Here is a 27,542-nt window from a genome sequence, read left to right as displayed (position 1 = left end):
ATAAATAAAAATAAAGCTTCTAAAAGAATACATGGAAGGAAATCTTTGTGAGCTGGGGTAAGCAAAGACTTCTTAGGACACACAAAGCTACAGACATAAAAGGAAAAGAGTCCATAATTAGACTTCTTCAAAATTAAAACTTCTGCTCATTAAAGACACTGTTAAGAAAAGAAATGGGCCAGGCGCGTTGGCTCACGCCTGTAATACCAGCACTTTGGAAAGCCGAGGTGGGAGTATCGCTTGAGCTCAGGAGTTCAAGACCAGCCTGGGCAACAGGGTGAAACCCTATCTCTCTCTACAAAAAATTCAAACATTAGTTGGGCATGGTGGCACAAGCCTGTAGTCCCAGCTACTTGGGGGGCTGAGGTGGCAGGATGGCTTGAGCCCAGGAGGTTGAGGCCGCAGTGAGCCATGTTCCCACCACAGCACTCCAGCCTGGGCAACAAAGTGAGACCCTGTATCCAAAAAATAAAAACGAGAAAAGAAATGAGCCAGAAATGGTGGCTCAAGCCTGTAATCCCAACAATTTCGGAGCCCAGGCAGGAGGATCACTTGAGGCCACAAGTTTGAGACCCGCCTGGGCAACAGAGTGAGACCCCAACTCTATTTTTAAAAAGAAGAAGGCCAGGCGCAGTGGCTTACACCTGTAATCCCAGCACTTTGGGAGGCCAAGTCGGGCAGATCATGAGGTCAAGAGTTCAAGACCAGCCTGGCCAACATGGTGCAACCCTGTCTTTACTAAAAATAAAACAATTAGCTGGGCATGGTGGCAGGCACCTGTAATCCCAGCTACTTGGGGGACTGAGGCAGGAGAATCGTTTGAACCCGGGAGGCGGAGGTTGTAGTGAGCCGAGATGGCGTCATTGCACTCTAGCCTGGGTGACAGAGCAAGGCTCCATCTCAAAAAAAAAAAGAAGAAGTGGCCAGGCACAGTGCCTCACACCTGTAATCCCAGCACTTTGGGAGGCCGAGACGGGCGGATCACAAGGTCAGGAGATCGAGATCATCCTGGCTAACACGGTGAAACCCTGTCTCTACTAAAAATACAAAAAATTAGCCGAGCGTAGTGGCAGGTGCCTGTAGACCCAGCTACTCGGGAGGCTGAGGCAGAAGAATGGCATGAACCCAGGAAGCAGAGCTTGCAGTGAGCCGAGATCGGGCCACTGCACTCCAGCCTGGGCGACAGAGCGAGACTCTGTCTCAAAAAAAAGAAGAAGAAGAAAAGAAATGAACTTGACTAGACTATGTAAAGAACGCCTACAAGAAGACTACCAAATTTTAAAGGGGGGAGGAAGGGCAAAAAGAACTATAAGAATAGTCAATAAGCATATGAAAAATATTCAACATCATTAGTCATGAGAAAATGTGGATTAAAACCACAATGAGATACCGTTCAAGTGGCTAAAACTGTGAAAACCAACAATGGCAAATGTTGATGAGGATGTGGAGCAGCCAGAACTCAAATGACATTGCCGGTGAGGATATAAAATGACCTGACCATTTGGCAAACAGTGTAGCAGTTTCATATAAACAGTCACGGGCCAGGCATGGTGGCTCTCGCCTGTAATCCCAGCACTTTGGGAGGCCTGAGGAAGGCGGATCACTTGAGGTCAGGAGTTCGAGACCATCCTGGCCAACATGGTGAAACCCTGTCCCTATTAAAAATACAAAAAACTTAGCCGGGAGTGGTAGCGGGCACCTGTAATCCCAGCTACTGGGGAGGCTGAAGCAAGAGAATCGCTTGAACCCGGGAGGCGGATGTTGTAGTGAGCAGAGATCGCAACACTGCACTCCAGCCTGGGCGAAAGAGCGAGACTCTACCTCAAAAAAAAATTAAGTTCTAGAACAGACAAAACTCACTTTTGAAAAAAATCAGAACACTGTTTGCTCCTCAAGGGGGCAGTGATGATTGACTGGGTCAGGACATGGGAATTTTCTGGGGTGGCGGAAATGTCTGTTTCTTGATCAAGGTACGGGTCACATGGTGTATCATTAGTCAAAGTATACAATACAACTACGACTTACGCATTTCCGTGTCTGCAAATTTTTAAAAATCCAGTTACACCTAGAGTCATCTTCAAGAAGCACAAGCAAGTTGGCCATAAAACATGAACAGAAGGCCGGGGGCGGTGGCTCACGCCTGTAATCCCAGCACTTTGGGAGGCTGAGGCCGGCGGATCACCTGAGGTCAGGAGTTCGAGACCAGCCTGACCAACATGCTGAAACCCCGTCTCTAAAAATACAAAAATTAGCTGGGCATGGTGGCATGAGACTGTAATCCCAGCTACTCGGGAGGCTGAGGGAGGAGAATCGCTTGAACCCGGGAAGCGGGGGTTGCAGTGAGCTGAGATAGAGCCACTGCACTCCAACCTGGGTGACAAGAGCGAGATTCCATCTCAAAAAAAAAAAAAAAAAAAGAACAGAATTAGGGAAAATAGGCACATGCTCAGGTGTGCACAGGTGAGGAGGGAGATGCGTGTAGGTAAGTAGGTGCACATGCAGACATCTTCATGTTCTTTTTTCTTTTTCTTTTTTTTGAAACAGGGTTTTGCTCTGTCACCCAGGCTAGAGTGCAGTGGCGCAATCATAACTCACTGCAAGCTCAATCTCCTGGGCTCAATCCATCTTCCCACCTTGGCCTCCAAAGTAGTTGGGACTATAGGCATAAGCCACCAGGCCCAGCTAATTTCTTAATTTTTTGTAGAAATGAGGTCTCACTGTGTTGCCCAGGCTGGTCTCAAACTCCTGGCCTTAAGGGATCCTCCTGCCTCAGCCTCCCAAAATGCTGGGATTTCAGGCATGTGCCACCATGCCCAGCCAACATCTCCATGTTCTTAAAGCCTCCTAGTTAGCATCCTCACCCTCAGTAGCCAAATAAGCCCTTCCTCATGCCTGCCTTAAATCAGATGTGAACTTCCTTGGCTCCTGCATGGAGTCAAGAGAACAATGGGCAGTGGCTCCTGAGGAGATGGCGTTGTGTCCCAACCATGTCCGGAGCGGCAACAGAAACGCAGTTGATGTGGAGACCAGAGGTGGCTCTCCCAGGACTCACAGAGCTTCAGTAAGGGCCTCCCTCCAGCAGTAGGGATGGAGGGAATAAATATCTGTCCTCTCCTGTCCCTGTACAGGGTTTTCTTGAAGAGGGAAAAACCAAACCTCCTTGCTGATGTCCTTCAGCCCTTCCTGCCCCAGCCCAGAAAGGCTCCCGTCAACCCTCCCACAAATGCCTCCTCCCTTCATCCATCCAAAGCCGGTAGATGTATGGGGGGCTGACACTGTCACTCAACCCTGATGAGGGGAAAGTCTCCCTGCACAGCCTAACAGAAGACAGGAGGCAGGAACCAGGAGCAAAAGGAGAGACGAAATCAGGCAGGGGCTGTGCTACAAGCTGGAACAGAAGCCCCCCACCCCCACCCCTCAACCCCAGGGAGAGAGGGTGGCTGGTGGGCAATCCATGAGCTGGAAAGGGAGGCCCAGCCCAGCTATGCCCAGAGGGATAGAGAGGGGCAAGGAGGAGGCTTCTCTGATCGCCACTCTCTTCCCTGGCATAGGAAGCCTGCACACCTGCCTTACCTACCATAGAGGCGGTGGGGGCATTCCCTGGCCGTGGAGAGCCACGCACCAAGGAGCAAGGGAGGAACAAGACGTTCTGCTGGTCCCTGCAGTGGGAACTCCAAGCCTCCATTATCCTCTTCTGGAAAGGAGGTCTGAGAGGGGCTGCCCTCAGACTTGCACAAAGAAGGGTGTGGAAGGCTGAGCAGGGGCCATCTCCCAGCTGACCTAGCCAGCTCAGGGCCTGGTGCGGCTCCAGGGACAAGGTCAGGTCAAGTCCCAGCAGAGTGAACTTCAATGAAATGCCCTGTGTCCTTCCCGTGAGCATTGAGAGAATCAGGAGAATCAACCCCTTTACTCCACGGGGCCTGGGAAGGTTTTACTGTCTATGGTCCCAGGGGGTCACCCTGACCCCCCCATGCTTGCCATTAGGGCCCCTTCCGGCTGCCCCACCCTGCCCCATCCCACCCCACCTCCCCCACAAAGCGTTTCCCCCTCCTCTCCTCCCCACGGAGAAGCCACATTTCACATCTGAGCCTTGTCACACACTGAGCCATCTGGTTTCTCCGGCTCAGTCAGGGCCCCTGTAGACGGCAGGCTCTCTGAGGGTAGAGGACTGCAGCTTCGATGTGACCCCAGGGGACCCAGCACAATTCTGGGCACACAACTGCCCCTCCCTAAATGCCTGCTGATCCATTGGGGCATGAAAATCAGCTTCCAAAAAAAAAATGTGGGCCTGGAAACCACCTACGGTATTCCCACAGACGCAGCCCCAAGTCCCTCTCCCAGCCCACCCGGCACCAGCCAGTTTGAGCTCTGGCTGGGAACTGGGATCTCATTCAGCCCATCTGGTCAGCATCTCTTTGGTTGCTTTTTATCAGCTTCATATTAGCAAAAAAAAAAAAAAAAAAAAAAAAATCCCCTTGAAAAACAAACAGCAAAGAGGTGGGGGAGGGTGCATATAGGTCGGGTAGCAGCAGGCACGCCAGTGAGGGTGGGGACCTGGGGGGAGTGTGGCGGAGACTCTCAGGCTGGAGGCCAGCTACTGCTGCAGCCAGCCCTTCCCAGTGGGAGAGCCACAAGAGGCCGTCCCTGGGCCCGCAAGCGTGAGATGAGCAAGCGTGATATGAGCCGAGCACTTGACCAAAACTAGTTTGGGTCTTAGAATTTAACTTATCCTGGGCCAGGTGCAGTGGCTCATGCCTGTCATCCCAACACTTTGGGAGGCCAAGGCTGACGGATCACATGAGGTCAGGAATTCGAGACCAGCCTGGGCAGTAAAGTCACAGGCTGGGAAATTCCTGAGCTGAGCTCAAAGGGGAGAAGGACAGAACACGGGGGAGGAGGAGGGAGGGACACCTCCTGACTGCAGCTGCTGAGCTTTCCCTGAGGCTGCTCTGCTCCGGGCCTGCCTGAGGCCCCTCCCGACAGCCTGTCATGGGAGAGCGCAGCAGGGGCAGGCACCCAGTGGATGCTCATAAATCACTTTTTGAAAGAATATGTTAAAAATAATCCCTGCTGTGGTCCAGATTCCTGAGCACCCCTGCCTCACTCCCTCCTTTCCACATTTCCTCGCACTCCAGGCTCCCGACCTCACGAGTACCGTCTACCTGCTCTGACTCTGACCATCTCCACCCATTCCTCAACACCCCGCCATCTGCTGTCCACCCCACCCCTCCCAGGGCTGGTGTGAGTTACATCCCCTGCAACTGCCAGGCCACGGAGCCCAGTGGCCACTGTGCACTCTGCACCATACTTGGCCTCTCAGCAGCAGCTGGTACCGCTGCCGGTCCCACCACTGTGAAATGCTTCTCCCTCCATGTCTTGGCCCAGCCTCCTCTGCAGAGACCCCAGCACCAGCCTTTACCTGGGGGGTTCCCTCGAGGTGCTGCCCCAGGAACCTCTCTTCCCGCTCCATCCTCTCCCTGGAGAGCTCACTCATCCCAAAGCTTCCATTCCCTTCTCTAGGAGAAGGGCTCCCAGATGTTTACCTCCAGCACACAATGTTCTTCTGAGCCTCAGGCACGTGCAGCTCAGTGCTTAGAGCTGACCCCTCGACAAGGCGCAGTGGCTCACACCTGTAATCCCAGCACTTTGGGAGGTCAAGGCGGAAGGATGGCTTGAACCCAAGAGTCTGAGACCAGCCTGGGCAACACAGCAAGACCTCCTCTCTACAGAAAATTTTTAAATTAGCTGGGCTCGGTGGCACATGCCTATATTCCCAGCTACTCGGGAGGCTAAGATGGGAGGATCCCTTGAGCCCAGGAGTTGGAGGTTGCAGTGACCTCGGAATGAACCACTGTCCTCCATGCTGAGTGACAGAGCACGACCCTGTCCCTAAAAAAAAAAAAAATTTAATTTAAAAGAAGAATTGAATCCTCCTGCACCCACCTTTATCTCACAGAATGGTTGTCCCATGTATCTAGTGGCTACAAACCTTCTCCCCAAATCTCATATCTCATCAATTTACCACCTGCAAAATCTGAGCTCCAACGACTTCCAAACAACCCCACCGGCCCCTCCGAGTCAGGCTTCCGTCCTCTCCCCTGGATCCTACAGCAGCCTCAGCTCATCCCCTCTCCACTCTGTTCCCTGCCATGCATTCGCCATATGACGCCAGGTGATTTTCCAAAACTCTCATCTTAATCCTCTGGGTAACATCGTCAATGACTCCAGTGCTCTTAACTAGGAATAAACTCTAAAATCTTCAGCAAAATGTCCAAGCGTCTGCTTGATCTGGTCCCTGCCTACATGCCCAGCCTCTCCAACACTAACTCCGGCTTCACCAGCCATTCTGATCTCCTTCCGGTTCCTCTTGGTGTCGCCTTCTCTCTCTCGGCTGCCTGAGGGCATGTGCAGAGGCCCACAGCAGTGCTTCTCAAGCTGCCGTGCGTATACAAATCAACGGAAAATGACGGTAAAATGCTGACTCTGGGCCAGGCGCAGTGGCTCACGACTGTAATCCCAACACTTTGGGAGGCCGAGGCGGGCGCATCACGAGGTCAGGAGTTCGAGACCAGCCCGGCCAACAGGGTGAAACCCCGTCTCTACTAAAAATACCAAAATTAGCCAGGCGTGGTGGCACGCACCTGTAATCCCAGCTACTCGGGAGGCTGAGGCAGGAGAATCGCTTGAACCCAGGAGGCAGAGGTTGCAATGAGCCAAGAGCGCGCCACTGCACTCTGGCTCGGCGACAGAGCAAGGCTCCGTCTCAAAAAAATAAAAAAGCTGACTCTGATTCAGTGGTCTGGGGTGGAACCTGAGATTCTGCATTTCTAAGGGGCTCGCAAAGGATGCAGGTGTTGCTGGTCCCTTGGCCTCACTTTGAACAGCAAGAATCTAAAACACTCTCCTCCACTCAGACTCCACCTTAGCCTAACTAGCACCCATCCAATTTTCAGGGCTCAGCTTAAACATCATTTCCTAACAAGAAGCCCTACCTGACCCTCTCCGAGACTAGGTTAGAGTCCCCCAACCTCCTAACCTTACGTTCCCCCTGAACTATGCTGTGCTTCTCCTTTAGAATATTCACCATGTTTAACTGTGCAGCCCTCATTCTTGACATTATTTTTCCATTTTTGGCTCCCCAGCTAGAGGACAAGCTCTAGGAGAGTAGGGACCACAATGTCTGGTTTACTACAAGGTCCCCAGAAGCCAGCACTGGGTCTGGCTGAGCATGAGCACATGTGGCGGAAAGCTGTGGGTCTTGCCTGCCGCGCATCTATTTCCCTTTCTTCTCATGGTACCACTGCCATTTCCCTCTAGGACCTACCCTTCCCTAATTTTCAGTTCTTATGGTTTAGGTGGTTCGTCATGAGACCCAGGTCTGGCCAATCAGAGCCTTTCATCTTTCTGGTGACGGTAATTGGTTCAGGGACAAACATGTGACCTAAGCCAGCCAATGAGCTTCTTCCCTGGGACTTTGTTAGAACTACTGGGAGAAAAAAAAAATACTTTTCTTTTCACTGGGGTTACTTCGCAGGTAGGAGCTGCTACCCCCGTTCAGCTGCCACAAAGGCAGCTTGACAAAGAATGAAACCAAACAGAAGAGAGAACGAATGAGACTGATCTTGTAGATACAGTCATGCCTGCCATCTATGCTTGCAATTACAAAGGCAAAAAATTCCCTTTTATGCCTAAGCCAGAGTGAGTTATGTTTCTGTTGCTTACAACCAAGAGTCCTAACTAATACAAAATTCAAATAAATACTGGGTATTAAATGAATTAAATGAGTACATGAGTAAGTAAAATCTGCCAAGAGAATTCAGGGACTCCTCCTAGGATACTGTCAGAGTTCTCCCTGCAAACTCCTGCCATTCATGAGGACAGAGACAAGCATCCCACAGCCACCTTTGTAGACCAAGAGGACACTCAGAATGGTGACAGGCTTCTTAGCATTACCCTGTGCAAAGAGCTGGCCCAGCACCTGGCTCAGATACCAACACTGAGCCGGGTGCTGGGGCAGGCACTAGGCAAGTGAAGGTGGTCTGGCTTCCACTGTCCCCCTGGGTACTGCACAAGGAAGACAGTACAGCTCTCCTTGGTCAACCCTGCACCCTGTCCTGCCCCCTGCCCACCGCTGACCATTTAACCCACCGAGGGCAGGCTCTGGCTACCCCTCAACACGTAGGCTCCTCAAGGCATACCACGTGGCTCTGTATGTGATGGGCATCGGATACAGGACAACAACAGGAAGATGGATGGGTTTTATCTGTTTCCTCTGGGTTGTCATCTTGCAAAAGATTAGGTTCAGGGAAGAGGAGGGGTGATGCAGAGCAGTGAGGAAGAGATGCCTGATGATCTCCCTGTGAGCCACCGAGAGCACAGCCCCAGGACAGAGAGAGGAGCTGGCCTAGGTGTCCCCTCAGATGACTCAGGAGGCAGGTGACTTCTTCAGCACTAGTCCTCACTCACCCCACAGAGTGTGAAGGAAGGAGGGAGGGAGGGAGGGAGGGAGAGCGTGCGTGCCAGCCTATGCAGAAACACTGGCTGAGCCAAAAGTCTTCTCTGAGGACCAACTCAGGCCCATGTGGCCATCCTGCTGAGGCGTCGGACTGAAAAGTGATGGGGGAACGTCATGGTGGCAGAAGGGCACTGCTCCCTCGGCTCCTGTCCAGGAGTGAGAAGGTCCTGGGCCTAGCGGCCTGGACTGTGGTCTCCCCAGGAAAAAGGCTCACAAAGGAAGTGCTGATAAGAAAATAACTGCCACCCCGACCCGAACCTCCAGCCAACCCTTCCACAGGGAGTGGCGTGAACAGGCCCGGCTCAGAAGGGCCAGCCAGAGGCCGGCAGACCAGCAGGCAAATGCCCTTCAAGTCCCAGGAGGGCCACAGACCAGCCCCAGGCAGTCCTTCTGGGCAGCTGCCTTCTGTCCCCCGACTTCCTCCTGGCTGGTCCCCTTGTTCCCAAACTCCACTACCAATTACCAAGAGTCCTGCCAACCCCATTTCAACCCCAATGTCCTCACCGCCCCTTGACACAGACACCCTGAGTCTCTTCTCACGCTTCCCCCACACTGGTGCTTAACTGGAGCTTAACTGGACGTCACCTCCTCCGAGGTGTCAGGACACTCCACAGCCCCACTGCGACGGACGCTGCTGGGCCTGGAGCCAAAGCCACAGCTAAGCCTCACGACTTCCCCACACGCTCCCCTCCCTGCCTTCCTGAATCAAAGCCTCTTACCTTCATGGTGGGAGGTGCCGTGAGAGGAGGGGACAGCGGCCGGTCTGGGAGGGTCACATCCGAGCTGTTGGCCAGCTCCTGCTTCCTGTGAAGAGGCCAAAAGAGGTGAGTGAGGACCTGCCTGCCCCTTCCCTTCTCTCCTCCAAGAGTGACTGGGCTCTCGGACACAGTTTAACATACAGTGCAGGCTGGGTTGGGTGGCTCACACCTGTAAACCCAGCACTTTGGGAGGCCGAGGCGGGCAGATCACCTGAGGTAAGGAGTTCGAGGCCAGCCTGACCAACATGGTGAGAATCTCTACTAAAAATACAAAAAATTAGCCGGGCGTGGTGGTGCACGCCTATAGTCCCAGCTACTCGGGAGGCTGAGGCAGGAGAATCACTTGAACCTGGGAGGTGGAGGTTGCAGTGAGCCGAGATGGTGCACTTCAGCCTGGGCAACAAGAATGAAACTCTGTTTCAAAAAAAAGAAAAAAAAAATACAATGCAGAAACCAGAGTTGGGAGCATTTTCTTTACTCCAATGCACCAAAATCTAAAGCAGTGCTACTGTAAGTATGGTCCCTGCACCACCAGCGGCACCTGGGAACTCGAAAGACATGCACATTTGCAGGTGCACACCAGACTCTCCAGTGATGAGCCCAGGAACCTGCGCTCCAACGAGCTCTCCAGGTCATTCTGCTGCACGGCGAAGTCTGAGAACCACGGGGCTAAAGAGACCCAGGACTGGGGCTGGGTGTGAGAAGAGGAGGGGAGAAACGCGGATTCATTCTCCCTTGAGCCCCTCTGCACATACACATACACACACACACACACACACACACACACACACACACACACACAGGCCCTGGTCAAAAAGCTGTCCTCGGGAGACAGGGCTGCCCGCCGTGCAACCGCAGGTAAAACTTAATTTAGTCCATGTGGGCTAGGATGGTGGAGAGGCAGCTAAACAGAGTTGTGTCACCATGGCAACATGACTGCGACAAGTTTGCCGCGCTCACACACTCCCCACTTTCCATCTGGCCCTCGCTGGTGACCGGGGAGTGCCGTTTGCGGTCCCATCACCAGGCAGACTGTTTGGCGTGGGATCAGCCTTCGGGGCCATGGCTGCACAACAGGGCCAGCTGGGCAGAGCCTGGGGAATCCCCGGGTGAGGGACTCCAGTGTCCTGAACAAGCCCTGGCTGTACCCAGGAGGGGACGAAGGGGCTGGGAGAACCGTATTAAAAGCCGAAGAGGGCCGGGCTGAGCCGTCAAAGCCCCCAACTTTACAAGTGTGTCCTCCTCTAGAGCCCCGCTCTGAAGCAGCCGAGGGAGTCAGCCCAACCCCCAGGCCCTGCGTAAATGATCAAAGCACCCCCACTGCCACCTCCAGAGAATCCTTCTGCACCTCTTCCCAGCCCAAGTCCTGCCAGCAAAGCAACAGTTCCAACCCCATACCTTCTTCATGACAGAAACCCACCCTCCCTACAGAGCCCAGCCCTCCAGCTTTCCAGGCCCAGACCCCATCCTGCCTGGCTCCCCGTGGTCCATGGGGCAGGACCAGGCTGAGAACACTTCCAGCCTAGGCCCACAGGGCCGTGTATACCCCTCTCTGCCCCTGCAGTTGACCAGCCCTCCCTGTGGCCAACTAGGGAGTCACATGAGGAGCCTGGGGACTACCTGGCTTGGCAGAGGATCCATTCCACCCCATTAACCTGAACCTGACAATGCCTGTCTCCTGCTCCCCATCTCCCTTCCTCTTTCTTTCTTCCTGGACCTTGTTGATGTAAGTTTTGACGGCTGGAGAGGGGGGACTTTCCCACCTGATCCAGGCTGTAACTGGCTCAAGAAACCAGAAGGGCTGAGACAGCTCGCACCAGATGCTATAGGGCGACTCTGGCCTGGGGAGAGGACCTCTGGAGATGGCTCGCAGGCACCTTGATGGACAGCAGCCCTGGCTCTCCAGGAACACACAGTCCAGAGGAGGATAGAGCTGGTTTTAACATCACCAGTCACGAGACGCTCATACACACAGTCATGCTGTCTATTTCTCCCCATCAGGCACAAGGTATCCACGCCCATGGCACCAGAGCACATATGATTATCGTCCAAGACCCTGAGTCCCGGTCAAAGGGGCACGGCATCCAACACTCCCTAAGTTGAGCTCCTCTCCCCTGCACCAGCCTTTTCCCCCTGGATGCTGGATAAGCTCCTGGGGCCGGTCTCTACTGGACGCTGGACAAGCTCCTGGGGCCGGTCTCTACTGGACGCTGGACAAGCTCCTGGGGCCGGTCTCTACTGGACGCTGGACAAGCTCCTGGGGCCGGTCTCTACTGGACGCTGGACAAGCTCCTGGGGCCGGTCTCTACTGGACGCTGGATAAGCTCCTGGGGCCGGTCTCTACTGGACGCTGGATAAGCTCCTGGGGCCGGTCTCTAGGAAGCGAGGCAGACTCTCAAGTAGGAGAACACGGCAGCTTCTGACCAGAAGGATTTCCCGAATGATGCCTGGGAGCTTGGAAGGCACTAGAGCAGACATGAGCACCAGTGGTGACCAGCCTCATGCAAGCTCCAGAGCTGTGTCCAGGACTGCAGAGGGGGTGCCGGGGTGGGCAGAAGGCATGACTGCCACCCTCAAAAACATCGGAACTGGGCCCAGAGCAGTGGCTCATGCCTGTAATCCTACCATTTTGGGAGGCTCGGGGGGGGGGGGGGGGCGGATCACGAGGTCAGGAGTTCGAGACCAGCCTGTTCAACGTGGCGAAACCCCATCTCTACTAAAAATACAAAAATTAGCCAGGCATGGTGGCATGTGCCTGTCATCCAAGGTACTTGGGAGGCTGAGGCAAGAGAATTGCTTGAACCCGACAGGTGGAGGTTGCAGTGAGCTGAGATCGCGCCACTGCACTCCGGCTCGGGTGACAGAGCAAGACTCCATCTCAAAAAAAAAAAAAAAAGGGAAGGCAACAATGTGAAGAAACACACAGAGAGAACGCCCCGTGTTCTCAGGCAGACACAGGAGCAATGCGGCTGCAAGCCAACCCATGCAGAGGCTTGCCGACCCTGCCAGAGGCTAGAAGAGGCGAGGAAGGATTCTTCCCTAGAGCCTGCAGAGGGAGCGTGGCCCTGCTGACACCTTGATTTTGGACTTCTGGCCTCCAGAGCTGAAATAATAAATGTCTGTGGCTTTAAGCCATCTGAGGTCCTTGGTAATGGCAGCCCTAGGAAATGAATGCAGTGCCCAGGCCCCAGGTTCTAGCCTTGGCCTAGAGAGCCAAAAACAATGAAGATGAAATCCTGCTTTTGCCGCACCACCCCTGCTCTGATCAGCTATGCTCAGCCTTGTCCTGCCCCAGGACAATGACATTTACACATGAGCCACCCTCCCAAGGACAGCCAGGCACAGCCCAACCCAGCCACCAGCTGGCACCGAGATAAGATAGAGTTAAGTGACGCGGTGCTTGATGCAGTTTTATCCCTTTTTCTCCCACTCAGGCAAACATATCACACACGAGGAGGTGAAAGTGATGTGATTATATCAAGGGATAACCTTGAATGTGCTCTAATTAGAAGCAAAAGGTAAATCTTTAGCCGAGGTGACAACTTCCTGGTGACCCACAGGGATCTATCTTGCCACATGTCACGGCACTGAGATTGAAAACTTCACCCCTCAAGCAACCCAGCCCCATACTCGCATGCAACTCTAACAACGCGGGGTCCCAGACCCACCCAGGGACCCACAAGGACCCATGAGAGGAGGGGCTGGAGATGAGGACAGCTTGGAAAGCAGAGAAGGGAAAAGGAGGATGGAGAGAAGCCAGAGGAAGAGAAGAGGAAGATTACATACTCAGTTCAAAGAGAAGGGTGGCAAGGGCAGGCTGGAAGGGCAGGTCAGAGAGCCTCTGCCACCTGGGGGGAGTCCTGGAGGCCCTGCCCATTCTCGCATGGCACTAAGGTTCCCTGCTCTGGGATTCTTTCCCTCCCTAGAAGCACAGGAGATCCAGGGGCAGATGCGGCGGCTCAGCGAGACCAGGACACGTCCTAGCCAGCGATGGCCAAATGCAAATCTCTGGAGGAAATGGTCAAAGGGGCCTGGAGTGGAAGCTGAGAAGTCAAAGGCCATGATTCACCCAGACGGAGCTGGACAGATCCCTGGCGGAGCCCCTGTGACAGCACCCAGGCCTGCAGGCTCCTCGCCTCCACCCTCGGAGGGCTCTGCCTCAGACCATCTTGAGGTCACTGCAACCGTCATGTCTCACACATCGCTATGGAGAGCACCCTACACTCGGAATCAAGGGATTCCTGGGTTCAAGTTTGGCTCTGCCTGCTACCCAGCTGTGAGGCCTTGGTTAAGTTACCTCATTGTGTATTGTTTCCTTCATCTGCAAAGATAGGGGTAATAACGTACCAAGGAGTTAAAAATAACAGCTGTGGCTGGGCGAGGTGGCCCTCGCCTGTAATCCCAGCACTTTGGGAGGCCGAAGTGGGCGGATCACCTGAGGTCAGGAGTTCCAGACCAGCCTGACCAACATGGTGAAACCCCGTCACTACTAAAAATACAAAAATTAGCTGGGCGTGGTGGCGGGCGCCTGTAATCCCAGCTACTTGAGAGGCTGAGGCAGGAGAATCACTTGAACCTGGGAGGTGGAGGTTGCAGTGAGCTGAGATCTCACCATTGCACTCCAGCCTGGGCAACAAGAGCGAAACTCCGTCTCAAAAAAATGAATTAATTCATTTAAAAAAATAACAGCTGTGACATAAAACATGAAGTCCTATATAAATGTAGACCATGATGATGATTATAACTCATAAAATGTTGATGTGGTCTCCAAGTGGAGACAGAAGCAAGGGTCCAAGGCTGTTTAAATGCCTTGGAAAACATTTCTGGCACCTCAAATGAGCACCAGTTCTAGCCTGGGGATCTACTCTCAGGAGTAGATAATCAACCACAGGAAAAACACTCACCTAGCAGATGGCTCTGGGGCCAGGTGTAAGGCCCCCTCCACACAGGGTTCTCCCAAAGCCTGAAACTCCCCTTTTCTGCATCCTTCCCCACGCCCGCTCCCAGCCATCCACCCACGCTCAGCTACGCTTTCTCTTGCTTTCCAAATAGCCAAGCTAGAGGAATATAGACAGCTGGGCTGCAAAGAGCTTCTCGGGAAAACCAATCCATTAGGAACAAGAAACATGATTCATAAAGGCCAAAAGGGGAAAGCAATCCAAGTGTCCATCCGCCAACGAACAGATAAATAAAATTCGGTTGTTCCATACTGTGGAATATTGCTCACCCATAAAAAGAAATGAAGCAAAAATAATTAATTTTCAAAAATAAAAATAGGACCACGGGCAGTGGCTCACGCCTGTAATCCCAGCACTTTGGGAGGCCGAGGCAGGCGGATCACCTGAGGTCAGGAGTTCGAGAACAACCTGGCTAACATGGCGAAACCCCGTCTCACTAAAAATACAAAAAATTAGCCAGGCATGATGACGCATGCCTGTAATCCCAGCTACTAAGGAGGCTGAGGCAGGAGAATCACTTGAACCTGGGAGACAGAGATTGCAGTGAGCCAAGATTGTGCCACTGCACTCCAGCCCAGGTGAGAGTGAGACTCCACCTCAAAAAGATAAAAATAAGTGGCCGGCGCGGTGGCTCACGCCTGTAATCCTAGCACTTTGGGAAGCCGAGGCAGGCAGATCACGAGGTCAGGAGATCGAGACCATCCTGGCTAACACAGTGAAACCCCGTCTCTACTAAAAAAATACAAAAAAAATTAGCCAGGTGTGGTGGTGGGCACCTGTAGTCCCAGCTACTCGAGAGGCTGAGGCAGGAGAATGGCGTGAACCCGGGAGGCGGAGCTTGCAGTGAGCCGAGATCGCGCCACTGCACTCCAGCCTGGGTGACAGAGCGAGACTCCGTCTCAAAATAAAATAAAATAAAATAAAATAAAAATAAAAACAAACAATGATAGTGTATGACTATAAAGACAATAGAAAGAAAAGGAATGAAGAACTGATGCATGCTACAACACAGATGCACCTAGGAAGCATGGTGCCAAGTGACAGGAGCCAGGCACAAAAGGCCACATGCTGTGTGATTCCAATTCCATGAAATCCACAGAACAGGCAAATCCACAGACAGAACCAGTGATGAGAGGCTGCCAGGGGCTGCAGAGAGAGGGGAACGGGATGCAATCGCTAATCAACACTCCTGCTAATCAATACTCCTGCTAATCAATACTCCTGCTAATCAATACTCCTGCTAATCAACACTCCTGCTAATCAACACTCCTGCTAATCAATACTCCTGCTAATCAACACTCCTGCTAATCAACACTCCTGCTAATCAATACTCCTGCTAATCAATACTCCTGCTAATCAATATTCCTGCTAATCAACACTCCTGCTAATCAACACTCCTGCTAATCAATACTCCTGCTAATCAACACTCCTGCTAATCAACACTCCTGCTAATCAATACTCCTGCTAATCAATACTCCTGCTAATCAACACTCCTGCTAATCAACACTCCTGCTAATCAATACTCCTGCTAATCAATACTCCTGCTAATCAATATTCCTGCTAATCAACACTCCTGCTAATCAATATTCCTGCTAATCAACACTCCTGCTAATCAACACTCCTGCTAATCAACACTCCAGCTAATCAACACTCCTGCTAATCAACACTCCTGCTAATCAATACTCCTGCTAATCAATACTCCTGCTAATCAGTACTCCAGCACCACTCCTGATTCACTATGTGGTCAGGTTATCTCACCTCTCCATGCCTCAGCTTCCTCATGTGTAAAATGGTGTGACTACCTCATGGGGCGTTCTGAATAAGGCCCAGAAAGCACTTAGCACAGTGCCTGGTACGCAGCAAAAACACAATAGCTGGTCGCCTTGTTGCCAAGGCTCAAATCAACTGGAAGAATGGGCACAGAGGAGGAGGGGCCAGGCTGATCAGAAGGCAGAGGTGGACAGGGGCAGGGACGTCTTCAGATCTGGGCACTCGCTGCCTCACATACTGTGGATGCTAAGCTGGGAGGCAGGGACATGGGAGCCCAGCTGCCATATGGGAACCGCCAGGCCCCAGGTATACGCACATGGCTCAATTCCAAGCCCCAAGGGGACAGACATGGAGATGAGGGCATTTATGACCCTCATGCCTGTGCTGGGGCCAGTGTGGAAGGGAGAAAGGGCATGAGCCCAGCACACCTGGCAGAGTGTGGGGGAGGGAAGAGGACATTGGATTCAGGAACAAAAGGCTCCAACAGGTGGAGTGAATGGGTAGCTTGAGAAGGAGCAGGTGTTGCACACCTGTTCGTACCTGGCAGGGCTGACCTTGGGGTCACAGCCCATCCCAGCACACACTCTGAGAGGATTCCAAAGATTTGGGGCACCAACTCTAGACCTTTGGTGATTCAAAACTCCCCAGATGGCCGGGCGAGGTGGCTCACACCTGTAATCCCAGCACTTTGGAGGCTGAGGTAGGAGGACTGCTTGAGCCCACGAGTTCAAGACCAGCCTGGGCAACATGGTGAAACCCCATGTCTATAAAAATTTTAAAAATTAGCCAGGTACATGCCTGTAGTCCTAGCTATTCGGGAGGCTGAGGTGGGAGGATCACTTGAGCCTAGGAGGTCAAGGCTACAGTGAGCTGTAATCACACCACTGCACTCCAGCCTGGGTGACAGAGCGGGACCCTGTCTCAAAAAAAAAAAAAAAAAAACTCCACAGAAAATGCAAAACGGCAATCCCCACCCCTAATTCAATCCCAGGGTTCACGGATGCAGAGAGCAGCAGCCGTGGGAGAAAGCACCAGATGCCACCCGACAGCCTCATTATGTAGACAAGCACGTGGAGGCTGGAGAGCCGAGGGAGCCGCCCAAACCCCACAGCGAGCCTCTCTTCTCTTCTCCAAGGAAGAGGCCCCACTTCCAAATCACCCCGGCCCAGGCTTGTGGGAAGTGGGCAGCAAGTCTCCAGGAGTGGCTGGGTATGGTGGCTCACGCCTGTCATCCCAGCACTTTGGGAGGCTGAGATGGGCGGATCACTTGAGGTCAGGAGTTCGAGACCAGCCTGGCCAACATGGTGAAACCCCATCTCTACTAAAAATACAAAAATTAGCCAGAAATCGCTTGATCCCGGGAGGCAGAGGTTGCAGTGAGCCAAGATCGTGCCACTGCATTCCAGCCTGGGCAAGAGAACGAGATTCCATCTCAAAGAAAAAAAAAAGTCTCCAGGAGGAAAGTGTCAGGAAGCACAACTGGCTTCTGGACACGTTTTTTTTTGTTTGTTTGTTTGTTTTTGTTTTTGAGACGGAGTTTCGCTCTTGTTGCCCAGGTTGGAGTGCAATGGCACAGTCTCGGCTCACTGCAGCCTCCGCTTCCTGGGTTCCAGCAATTCTTCTGCCTCAGCCTCCCAAGTAGCTGGGATTACAGGCACGCGCCACCATGCCCAGATAATTTCTTGTATTTTTATTAGAGATAGGGTTTCACTATGTTGGCCAGGCCGGTCTCGAACTCCTGACCTCAGGCGATCTACCCGCCTCAGCCTCCCAAAGCGCTGGGATTATAGGCGTGAGCCAACGCGCCTGGCCTGGACACCCGTTTATAAAGTGCCAGGGCCCTCAAGTGAGGGGACAGAAGGGGGATAGGGTCAAAGGGGGCTACTGGTCCCCTGCACGGAGCAGACAGAGAGCAGGAGGCCCAGGCTGTGCAGGAGATGACCCGGCTGGAGTCTCTGCTGCAGGCTACACCCTGCACAGGACCCTGTGGCTGCATGTGGGCACAAGGGGAGGCCTGGGCCAGACTCTGGCTGCAGCTTCAGAAGACACTCCTGCTGCTCTCCAGGTGCATTAGATGAGGACAGCACTGTCCTTCCCTAGAGGACCTGAAGTCCTAAACTGAACCAGGGCTAGGAGAAAAAGGGCAGGAGCCCGGAGGAACAGGACCCTACGGGCAGACCACCTGGGAAAACCTCTGCAGCCCCTCCACAGCCCTCTGGTTGGGGGCGCCTGGGGCCTCCTCGTGCACATGTCTCAGAGCGATGGACCAATCCACCCACGTGGGCAAATCCTCACACTGAGAAAATAAGCCTTTACCGGACAAGCAGCTTTTAGAACTGACGCATGCTTTATGGTTTACACCCAAGCCAGCAGAGATTCCGAGTTCTATGTGAGCCTGGGGTCACAGAGTCAGAAAATACGACAGCTGGACCTCCACCCTGAGATCTCTGACTCCCATTCCAGTGCTCCTTCCCACTGCCATGGGAAAGCCAGCTCCGCCCAGCCCAAGTACCACAGCAGGGAGCGAGGAGGGAACACTGGCCAAACGTCTTCTTGTGTGTTTTGAGTTCTCGGGGACCAAGGGTGGTGTCTCAGCATGGGAGGCGACGTCTGTGCAATTCACAAGCATCTGAGAAAATGATCCAGGCAAAACCATCCTGCAGGCACAGCACACCCACCTGAAAGACCCGAGTGCCAAACATGGATTGTGGGGTCATGGGGTAAAACAAAAGATACAGAATCAACTGCCATGACGTCACAGGGAGGAGAGGTCTGGCTCTCCTTGGGAGACCAGCTACGGGATCGCACAGGAGGCAACGGCTGATCTAGGCCTGGAGAATAGTCCAGCAGTGACCTACAGGAGAAGCGCGGAAGGAGAGGGCACAGAAGCAGGACGCAGAGGAATGTGACCAGCATGACGGAGAGACCACCAGTGTCCCTGATGCCCAGGAGACACATCACACCATTCGAGGGCACAGCAGGCCGGCAAAAGGGGAGGGCAGGCCGGGTGTTGTGGCTCACCAATGTAATCCCAGCACTTTGGGAGACCCAGGCAGGCGGATCACTAGAGGTCAGGAGTTTGAGACCGGCCTGGCCAACGTGGTGAAACCCCGTATCTACTAAAAATACAAAAAATTAGCCAGGCATGGTGGCAGGCACCTGTAATCCCAGCTACTCGGGAGGCTAAGGCAGGAGAATCGCTTGAACCCGGGAGGCGGAGGTTGCAGTAAGCCGAGATCGTGCCACTGCACTCCAGCCTGGGCAACAGAGCGAGACCCCGTCTCAAAAAAAAAAAGTGGCGGGGAAGGGCAAATGCCAGCAAACAGGCCTCAAGGGTTAGGGCACTGTGTGAAGTGATCCACGTACACTATCTTATTTAATACCACAATCCACTGAAGGAAATAGTATTAACCCCTTTTACAGACAGGGAAAATGAGGCTCAGAGAGGTTAAGTGGGCCAAGATCATGTTGCTGGAAAGGAGCAGAGCGAGGCTTGGGCGCAGGGTTGGCTCCAGGGTCTGTGGCCTTTACCACGGTGCTACACTGTCTCTGAAGAGGAGAAGGGGCCTGCTGGGGAGGTGCTCCCATGGCCCACGGCTTCCCAGAGCGGAAGCGTGCATCCCTGCAGGTCCCCGAGGGCACCTGGGGTGGTCTTCACTGTAACAATCACTTACTGAGCTTTGACAGAGACCCTCTTTGTGGCAGGCCACCCTGATTTTCCTTTTATGGTAGTGACGTAAAGGTGCCTTCTGAAACAAGTCCATTGAAGTTGTAACACCTGAGCCAGTTGAAGGAAAATGTTATGGGCCTGAGACAGGTGACACACACACACAGTACAAACAGTGCCGGCGCTGTGCAGACACTGACGCTGGGAAAAGGCGCCACACGCTGAACTCTCTCTCGGGGGCAAAGGGAGGAAGCCAAGGGGCCCAAGGCGGGGTGCCCGTGAGTTGCAGAGCTTTGCTGGAGAACTCTGCAAGCAGCAGAGAGAAAATGGAGCGGCTGGAAGGGAGGGGCCGGGGGAAGACTGAAACAGGGCCGAGGGGCGCTGCCCTCCACTGCGCTCACAGCCACAGAAATGACACGAAAGGGTCAGAGTCATAAGGCATTTCAGGGGCAAAATTAAGAGGACTTGGTGACAGAAAGTAAAGGAGGGGCTGAGAGCTAAACACAACAAGTGACCTGGGTTTCAGAGAACGGCATGACGGACGCTTCAGCCGTGATACAGACGGAGGAGGAGAGTCGGCTTTGTGAGAGGCAGATGATAAGGCTCTCTTTCTGGACACATGGCAAGCCAGGGGCCCCTGGGACACCCAAATGGGATCAGAACAGCACTAAAACCTAAGCAGAAAGACAGGTGTGACAAGAACAGAGGCGGAAGCTGACACCATGGGAGGGTGGAGGCCCTCAGGGACAGCATGTAGGGCTTTGGGGTTTTAGGGGTTTGTTTGTTTCTTTGTTTTTGAGACGGAGTCTCGGAGTCTCGCTCTGTCACCCCGGCTAGAGAGCAGTGGCACGATCTTGGCTCACTGCAAGCTCCACCTCCTGGGTTCAAGCAATTCTCCTGTCTCAGACTCCCAAGTAGCTGGGACTACAGGTGCCTACCACCACGCCTGGCTAATTTCTGTATTTTTAGTAGAGATAGGGTTTTGCCATGTTGGCCAGGCTGGTCTCAAACCCTTGACCTCAGGTGATCCACCTGCCTTGGCCTCCCAAAGTGCTGGGATTGCAGGCATGGGCCACCATGCCCAGCCTTCTTTTTTTTTTTTTTTTTTTTGTATTTTTAGTTGAGACGGGGTTTCGCCATGTTGCCAGGCTGGTCTCAAACCCTTGACCTCAGGTGATCTGCCCACCTCGGCCTCCCAAAGTGCTGGGATTACAGACATGAGCACCCGGCCGGCTTTCATAAAGCAAAAATGAACAGGAGCCCTCCAAGGGGCAGGGAAGGAGAGGTGAGAGGGCAGCCTGCGGGGATGGGCTGGAAGGGCGGCGCTCAGGGAAAAGCACATGCCAAGCAGAGGGTGGCAGGCAAGTCCCCCCTTACACCAGAGGCTCCACCTCCCCTGCGCTGAAGAAATCACCAAGCCAGGTGCCTGCGTACCCAGCCCTTCAAACGCACTCCCTCACTCAGAAACGGCCGACGGAGGACTTCCCCTCCCGCGGTCAGCAGCAGAGGCAGCCAGCGCACAAGGTCACGGCCTCCGGCAGCTTCAGAACCCACTCGCAAAAGCCGGGAGTCACACGGTGTGGGCTATCAGCATTTTCCCAGCCTGTAAACGCCCTTCACCTGGACGGCGAGGACAGGCGCGTTCATCTTATGATTCATTCAGTGTGGATGTATAACATTTATCACAATAAAAAATCACGTTTCAGCAGTGATAAGTATGTACCCTCACTTCCTTTAGGAGATACAAATGGAGATATTCTGAAGCCTGTTGAGACTTCCAGGATGAACCTGTCGGACTGACCACACCCATTTATTATCCCACTTCTTCTGAAGCCCATTAAAATAACAGTAAGGGGGCCGGGTGCGGTGGCTCACGCCTGTAATCCCAGCACTTTGGGAGACTGAGGCAGGCAGATCACCTGAGGTCAGGAGTTCGAGACCAGCCTGGTCAACATGGAGAAACCCCGTCTCTACTAAAAATAAAAAATAAAAAAACTAGCCGGGCCTGGTGGCGGGTGCCTGTTAATCCCAGCTACTTGGGAGGCTGAGGCAGGAGAATCACTTGAACCCGGGAGGCAGAGGTTGCAGTGAGCCGAGATCACGCCACTACACTCCAGCCTGTGCAACAAGAGCAAAACTCCATCTCAAAAAAAAAAAAGAAAGAAAAAGAGAAAAAGAAATATGATGAAAAGACTAAGTTGAGGAAATCTCCCAAAAAGTAGAACAAAAACATAAAGATAGAGAAAACAAAAGAGGGAAGAGAAAAAAGATCAAATAGCCGACCAAGAACGCTCCCAGAAAGAGAAAGGGGAGGGGAGCTGGCAGCTGGTATCCAAAGCTGGCATCTCTTGATGCTAATGGCTTTGTGTGTTCCCCTCTTGAATCTGGGCTGGCCCTGTGACTCAGTCTTGACCAACAGAATGAGACAGACGTAACATTACCTCACTTTCAGGAATGAGTCACAGGAGTTCTTGCAGCTTCCACCTCTACCTCTAGGAACATTTGCTCCAGAGAAAGCAAGCCTGCACGTGAAAGGCCTGACTGAGACTGTCATTGCTGCGGCTGGGAACATGGAGAGGCTACATGGAGAGAGATGCCCAGATGTTCCAAACATCCCAGTCCATGCACATGAAGAAACCACCTTGGGCATCTCAGCTCCAGCAGATGCTATGAGAACACAGCCCTGCTCCTGGACATACAGCCCCAGCGGACCGTCGCAGTCATCTCCAGCCATCTGAGCCACCCAAGATGAGGTCCCAGACCTTGTGAAAGCAGAGAGAAGCCATCATCTCCAACACGCCCTAGTTGAATTCCTCACCCACAGAACTTGAGCATAATAAAATGGCTGTTGTTTCACCATAACAGAAAGATTAGCAGGGAAATAGTACAAGAATATCTTCCAGAACTGAAGGTCCTGAGTCTCTGGGTCCACCAAGTACACAGCACAGTGAAGACACAAGATCCATCCCAAACACTGTCAGGAAATTTCAGAACACCTGGGCAAATGAAAAATTCTCAATGACTCCAGAGAGAAAATATAAATACATACCATATACACAGAAATAGGAATCTGGGCCGGGCGTGGTGGCTCACACCTGTCATCCCAGCACTTTGGGAGGTCAAGACGGGCAGATCACCTGAGGTCAGGAGTTCGAGACCAGCCTGGCCAACATGGTGAAACCCCGTCTCTACTTAAAATACAAAAATTAGCCAGGCATAGTGGCGCATGCCTGTAGTCCCAGCTACTTGGGAGGCTGAAGCAAGAGAATCGCTTGAACCCAGGAGGCAGAGGTTGCAGTGAGCCAAGATCACACCATTACACTCCAGCCTGGGAGACAAGAGTGAAACTCTGTCTCAAAAAAAAAAAAGAAAAGAAATATGAATCTGCATATCATCAGACTTTTCAACAGCAAGTCTGGAATCTAGTAGGCAATGATGTAATGACTCTCAAAATTCTCAAAGAAAATTATTTTCAACCTAAAATTTTATACCCAGGCAAACTATCAACCAATAAAGACATTCTGAAATATGCAAGAGCTCAAAAATATTCACTCCCTTGCACCCTTTCTTGGGAGGATACTATCACTAGAGGATGGGGAGCTCTGGAAGTGAGATCTCCTGGGGGAAAGAATGGAATTGACAGGTTATCTGATGGATGCAAGCTTGGCAGAGATGGGGGAGGGTAAGGAGGGGCTATCTATTAAAGTAATGGTGGTAGAAAAAAATAAAAGTAGAAAAATAGGCCAGGTACAGTGGCTCTCACCTGTAATTACAGTACTTTGGGAGGCCAAGGCAGGAGGATTGGTTGAGCTCAGGAGTTTGAGACCAGCTTGGGCAATATAGTGAGACCATGTCTCTCCACAAAAATCAGCCAGGCATGGTGGCAAGCACCCGTGGTCCCAGCTATTTGGGAAGCTGAGGTAGGAGGATCACTTGAACCCTGGAGGTCAAGACTGTAGTGAGCGTGGTCCCAGCTATTTGGGAAGCTGAGGTAGGAGGATCGCCTGAACCCCGGAGGTCAAGACTGTAGTGAGCGTGGTCCCAGCTATTTGGGAAGTTGAGGTAGGAGGATCGCCTGAACCCCGGAGGTCAAGACTGTAGTAAACCATGAATGTTGCACTGCACTCCAGCCTGGGTGACAGAGTGAGACACTGTCTCAAAAATTAAAAAAAAAGAAAAAGAAAGATAGGTCCATAGAAAACAAAGCTAATGGCAGAAACAGGAATTAATCATTAACTCCAAGAAACATGAAAAGTTATACAAGAAAGAAAACATAATTATGGTACCCTCTCACATAACAATAAATAACATTTACACAGTCATAAAAAGTAAACATTGGTCGGGCGCGGTGGCTCAAGCCTGTAATCCCAGCACTTTGGGAGGCCGAGGTGGGCGGATCACTAGAGGTCAGGAGATCGAGACCATCCTGGCTAACACAGTGAAACCCCGTCTCTACTAAAAATACAAAAAATTAGCCGGGCATGGTGGCGGGCGCCTGTAGTCCGAGCTACTCAGGAGGCTGAGGCAGGAGAATGGTGTGAACCCGGGAAGCAGAGCTTGCAGTGAGCCGAGATCGCGCCACTGCACTCCAGCCTGGGTGACAGAGCAAGACTCCGTCTCAAAAAAAAAAAAAAAAAGTAAACACCGACCGTTGAATTGGACCAAAAACTGGTGCTACTGGGAGGATACACTGTGTAATAAGGGGTCCCATGTGTTGGCTGAATTCCCAGTAAGCCCAAGAAGAGAAGGAGCCCCGTCTCACAGTGCCCAGCACAGGGGCATGTTAGACCATCCATGCTAAGAAATCCCCCAGCAGTCTGTGAGCACTGGTAGTTTCCCTATCACAGAGCCAACCGGCCTCCCAGCTAAGCCACTGCTCCACTCCACTCTAAGACTGTGTGTCTTAAGTCTTAACTCTTCTGAATAAGATTACTTGGTGACATAATGGATTAGGAGCTTCCATCGTTGGTTCAAACTAAATAACAGTTTCAACAGGGACAGACTACAGCATTTCAGGGTAAATCTGCCTGGTCTATTCAATTACTATAATGTTATTCTCTATCTATGAAAGTCTCACTCATTAGGAAGACAAATGCATGGAGCTGTTTCCCAGCACTGAGACAGGGCACCTGGCCCATCCTCGTTCCTCTCCTTTCTTGCTTGTGATAGTGGTACATTCCTGGAAGACGAGTGTCCAGAACAAGGGGTTCCGCCCATGGCCATGCAACCAAGCATCGGTGATTTGGCTCCCAGGGACCAGGGCTGGGATGTCATCTCAACAGCATGCTCTAACCCAACCTACAGAACCCAGCGCAGGCCAGTACGGGGGCTCACCCCTGTAATCCCAGCACTTTGGGAGGCCAAGGCGGGCGGATCACTTGAGGTCAGGAGTACAAGACCCACCTGGCCAACATGGGGAAAACCCATCTCTACAAAATATATATATACACAAAAATTAGCCAGGCGTGGTGGCGTGCGCCTGTAGTCCCAGCTACTGTGGAGGCTGAGGCAGGAGAATCACTTGAACCCGGGAGGCAGAGGTTGCAATGATCTGAGATCGTGCCACTGCACTCCAGCCTGGGCGACAGAGTGAGACTGCATCTCAAAAAAAAAACGAAAAAAAACCAGCGCAGATCAATCAAACCTCCTGCCTCTTCCCACTGCTGGCCTCTTTCTCTGGGACATTAGAAAAGAAAGGACAAGATCCCTGCAAGAGCCTCCAGGGGCATACTGGAATCTGGCCATGGCCCCTGCAGTATCTCATGGCTGGAAAGTTCAGAAAGAGGGCTCAGCCGCCGGGAGCTCCACTGGGTGATCAAGATCTCCACGTGATGAGCAGAAACTCACTCCCCCAGCCAAGCCTACCTCTGACCCAGAGAGAACAGAGGCCTCTGGCTGGGCTCTAACACACACCCTGACCACTGGCCTGCCCCAGCACAGGGCCTGGCACTGAATGAACTGAAAAATGGGTAACACATGGAGAGCTCATAGACCCCAAGAGGTGGAGGACTCGGCTGAGCTGGCACCCCGCTCATTGCCACTGCAATTTGGTCCATCAGTGCTTTGGCTGACCTCATCTCCCTGCTCAAGAGCCTGAGACACGATTGGTGGGAACGTAAGTGAGCACAGCCACTATGGAAAACAGCACGGAGGGTCCTCAAAACACTAGAAACAGAACTACCACGTGACCCAGTGATCCCACTGCAGGGTACATATCTGAGGGAAAGGCAGTCAGCCTGTTGAAGAGCCATCTGCACTCCTGTGTTTACTGCTCACAACAGCCGAGGTGTGGAATGAACCTGAGTCTGTAAATGGATGAATGTATAAAGAAAAGGTGGTATAGGCCAGGCATGGTGGCTCACACTTGTAATCCTACACTTTGGGAGGCTGAGGCGGGCGGATTGCCTGAGCTCAGGAGTTCAAGACCAGCCTGGGCAACATGGTGAAACCCCACCTCTACTAAAATACAAAAAAAAAAAAATTAGCTGGGCATGGTGGTGTGCACTGTAGTCCCAACTACTTGGGAGGCTGAGGCAGGAGAATCACTTGAACCCGGGAGGCGGAGGTTGCAGCAAGCTGAGATTGCACCAATACACTCCAGCCTGGTGACAGAGCAAGACTCCATCTCCAAAAAAAAAAACAACAACAACAACAACAAAAGAAAAGGTGGTATATATGCACGATACTATCCAGCCATAAAAAAAGAACCAAATCCCGTCATTCGTGGCAACATGGATAAAACTGGGGGACATTATGGGAAGTGAAATAAGCCAGGCACAGAAAGACACACACTGCGGGTTCTCATTCAAACACAGAAGCTAAAAAAGTTGATCTCACAGAAGTAGAAAGCAGAATAGTGGTCACTAGAGGCTGAGAAGGGCAGGAAAGAGAGGGGTTAGGGAGAGGTTGGCAGGGATACAAAAGTACCGAAAGGAGGAATCATTTCTAGTATTCTGTAGCATTGTAGGGTGACCATAATTAACAATTTATTGTATATTTTCAAATAGCCAGAAGAGCAGATTTTGAACATTCCCAATACAAAGAAATGATCAACGTTTGAGGTGACAGATATGCTAATTACCTTGATTTGATGATTACACATTGTATACATATATCAAAATATCACACTGTACTCCCAAAATAGTATAATTATTATGTGTCAATTAGAAATCATGAGCATGATAAAAGCAAAAATTTTAAAAAGTCTGAGACAGAGTTAACCACTTCCCCACCTATTTGATCTGTCACCAAGCTCCTGTTATTCCCTGGGGATTGATTCTGCTCCTGGCCTCCGGCTCCTTCTCTGGACACAGATAGTAGAGATAATAGTTAGGTCAGGCGCAGTGGTTCACACTTGTAATCCCAGCACTTTGGAAGGCCGAGGCAGGAGGATCACCTGAGGTCAGGAGTTCGAGACCAGCCTGGCCAACGTGGTGAAACCTCTTCTCTACTAAAAGTACAAAGATTTGCCAGTGTGGTGGTATGCACCTGTAGTCCCAGGTACTCGGGAGGCCGAGGCAGGAGGATTGCTTGAACCCGGGAGGCACAGGTTGCAGTGAGCCGAGATTGCATCACTGCACTCCAACCTGGGCAACAGACAGAGACTCCATTTCAAAAAAAAAAAAAGCCAAGCGTGGTGGCTCACGTCTGTAATCCCAGCACTTTGGGAGGCCGAGACAGGCAGATCACCTTAGGTCAGGAGTTCGAGACCAGCCTAGCTAACACGGTGAAACCCATTTCTACTAAAAATACAAAAAATTAGCTGGGCGCGGTGGTGTGTGCCTGTAATCCCAGCTACTCGGGAGGCTGAGGCAGGAAAATCGCTTGAACCCAGGAGGTGGAGGTTGTAGTGAGCCGAGATCACGCCATTGCAC

At 52.2% G+C, this 27,542-nt stretch overlaps 1 protein-coding gene across 5 annotated transcripts in view; it reads right to left on the bottom strand.

Moving 5' to 3' along the window:
- Positions 1–27,542, bottom strand: part of RAP1GAP2 (RAP1 GTPase activating protein 2) — a 276,085-nt gene that overhangs the window by 117,321 nt on the left and 131,222 nt on the right. For all 5 annotated transcript variants that reach the window (XM_054535352.2, XM_054535353.2, XM_054535356.2 and 2 more), the window contains one exon: positions 9,235–9,319. In XM_054535352.2, the coding sequence (XP_054391327.1) occupies positions 9,235–9,319 (85 nt within the window). The remainder of the gene's footprint in view (positions 1–9,234; positions 9,320–27,542) is intronic.

Source organism: Pongo abelii, chromosome 19 (assembly GCF_028885655.2).
Source record: "Pongo abelii isolate AG06213 chromosome 19, NHGRI_mPonAbe1-v2.0_pri, whole genome shotgun sequence".
NCBI classification, from domain to species: domain Eukaryota; kingdom Metazoa; phylum Chordata; class Mammalia; order Primates; family Hominidae; genus Pongo; species Pongo abelii.
This window is presented reverse-complemented; position numbering and strand designations above follow the sequence as displayed.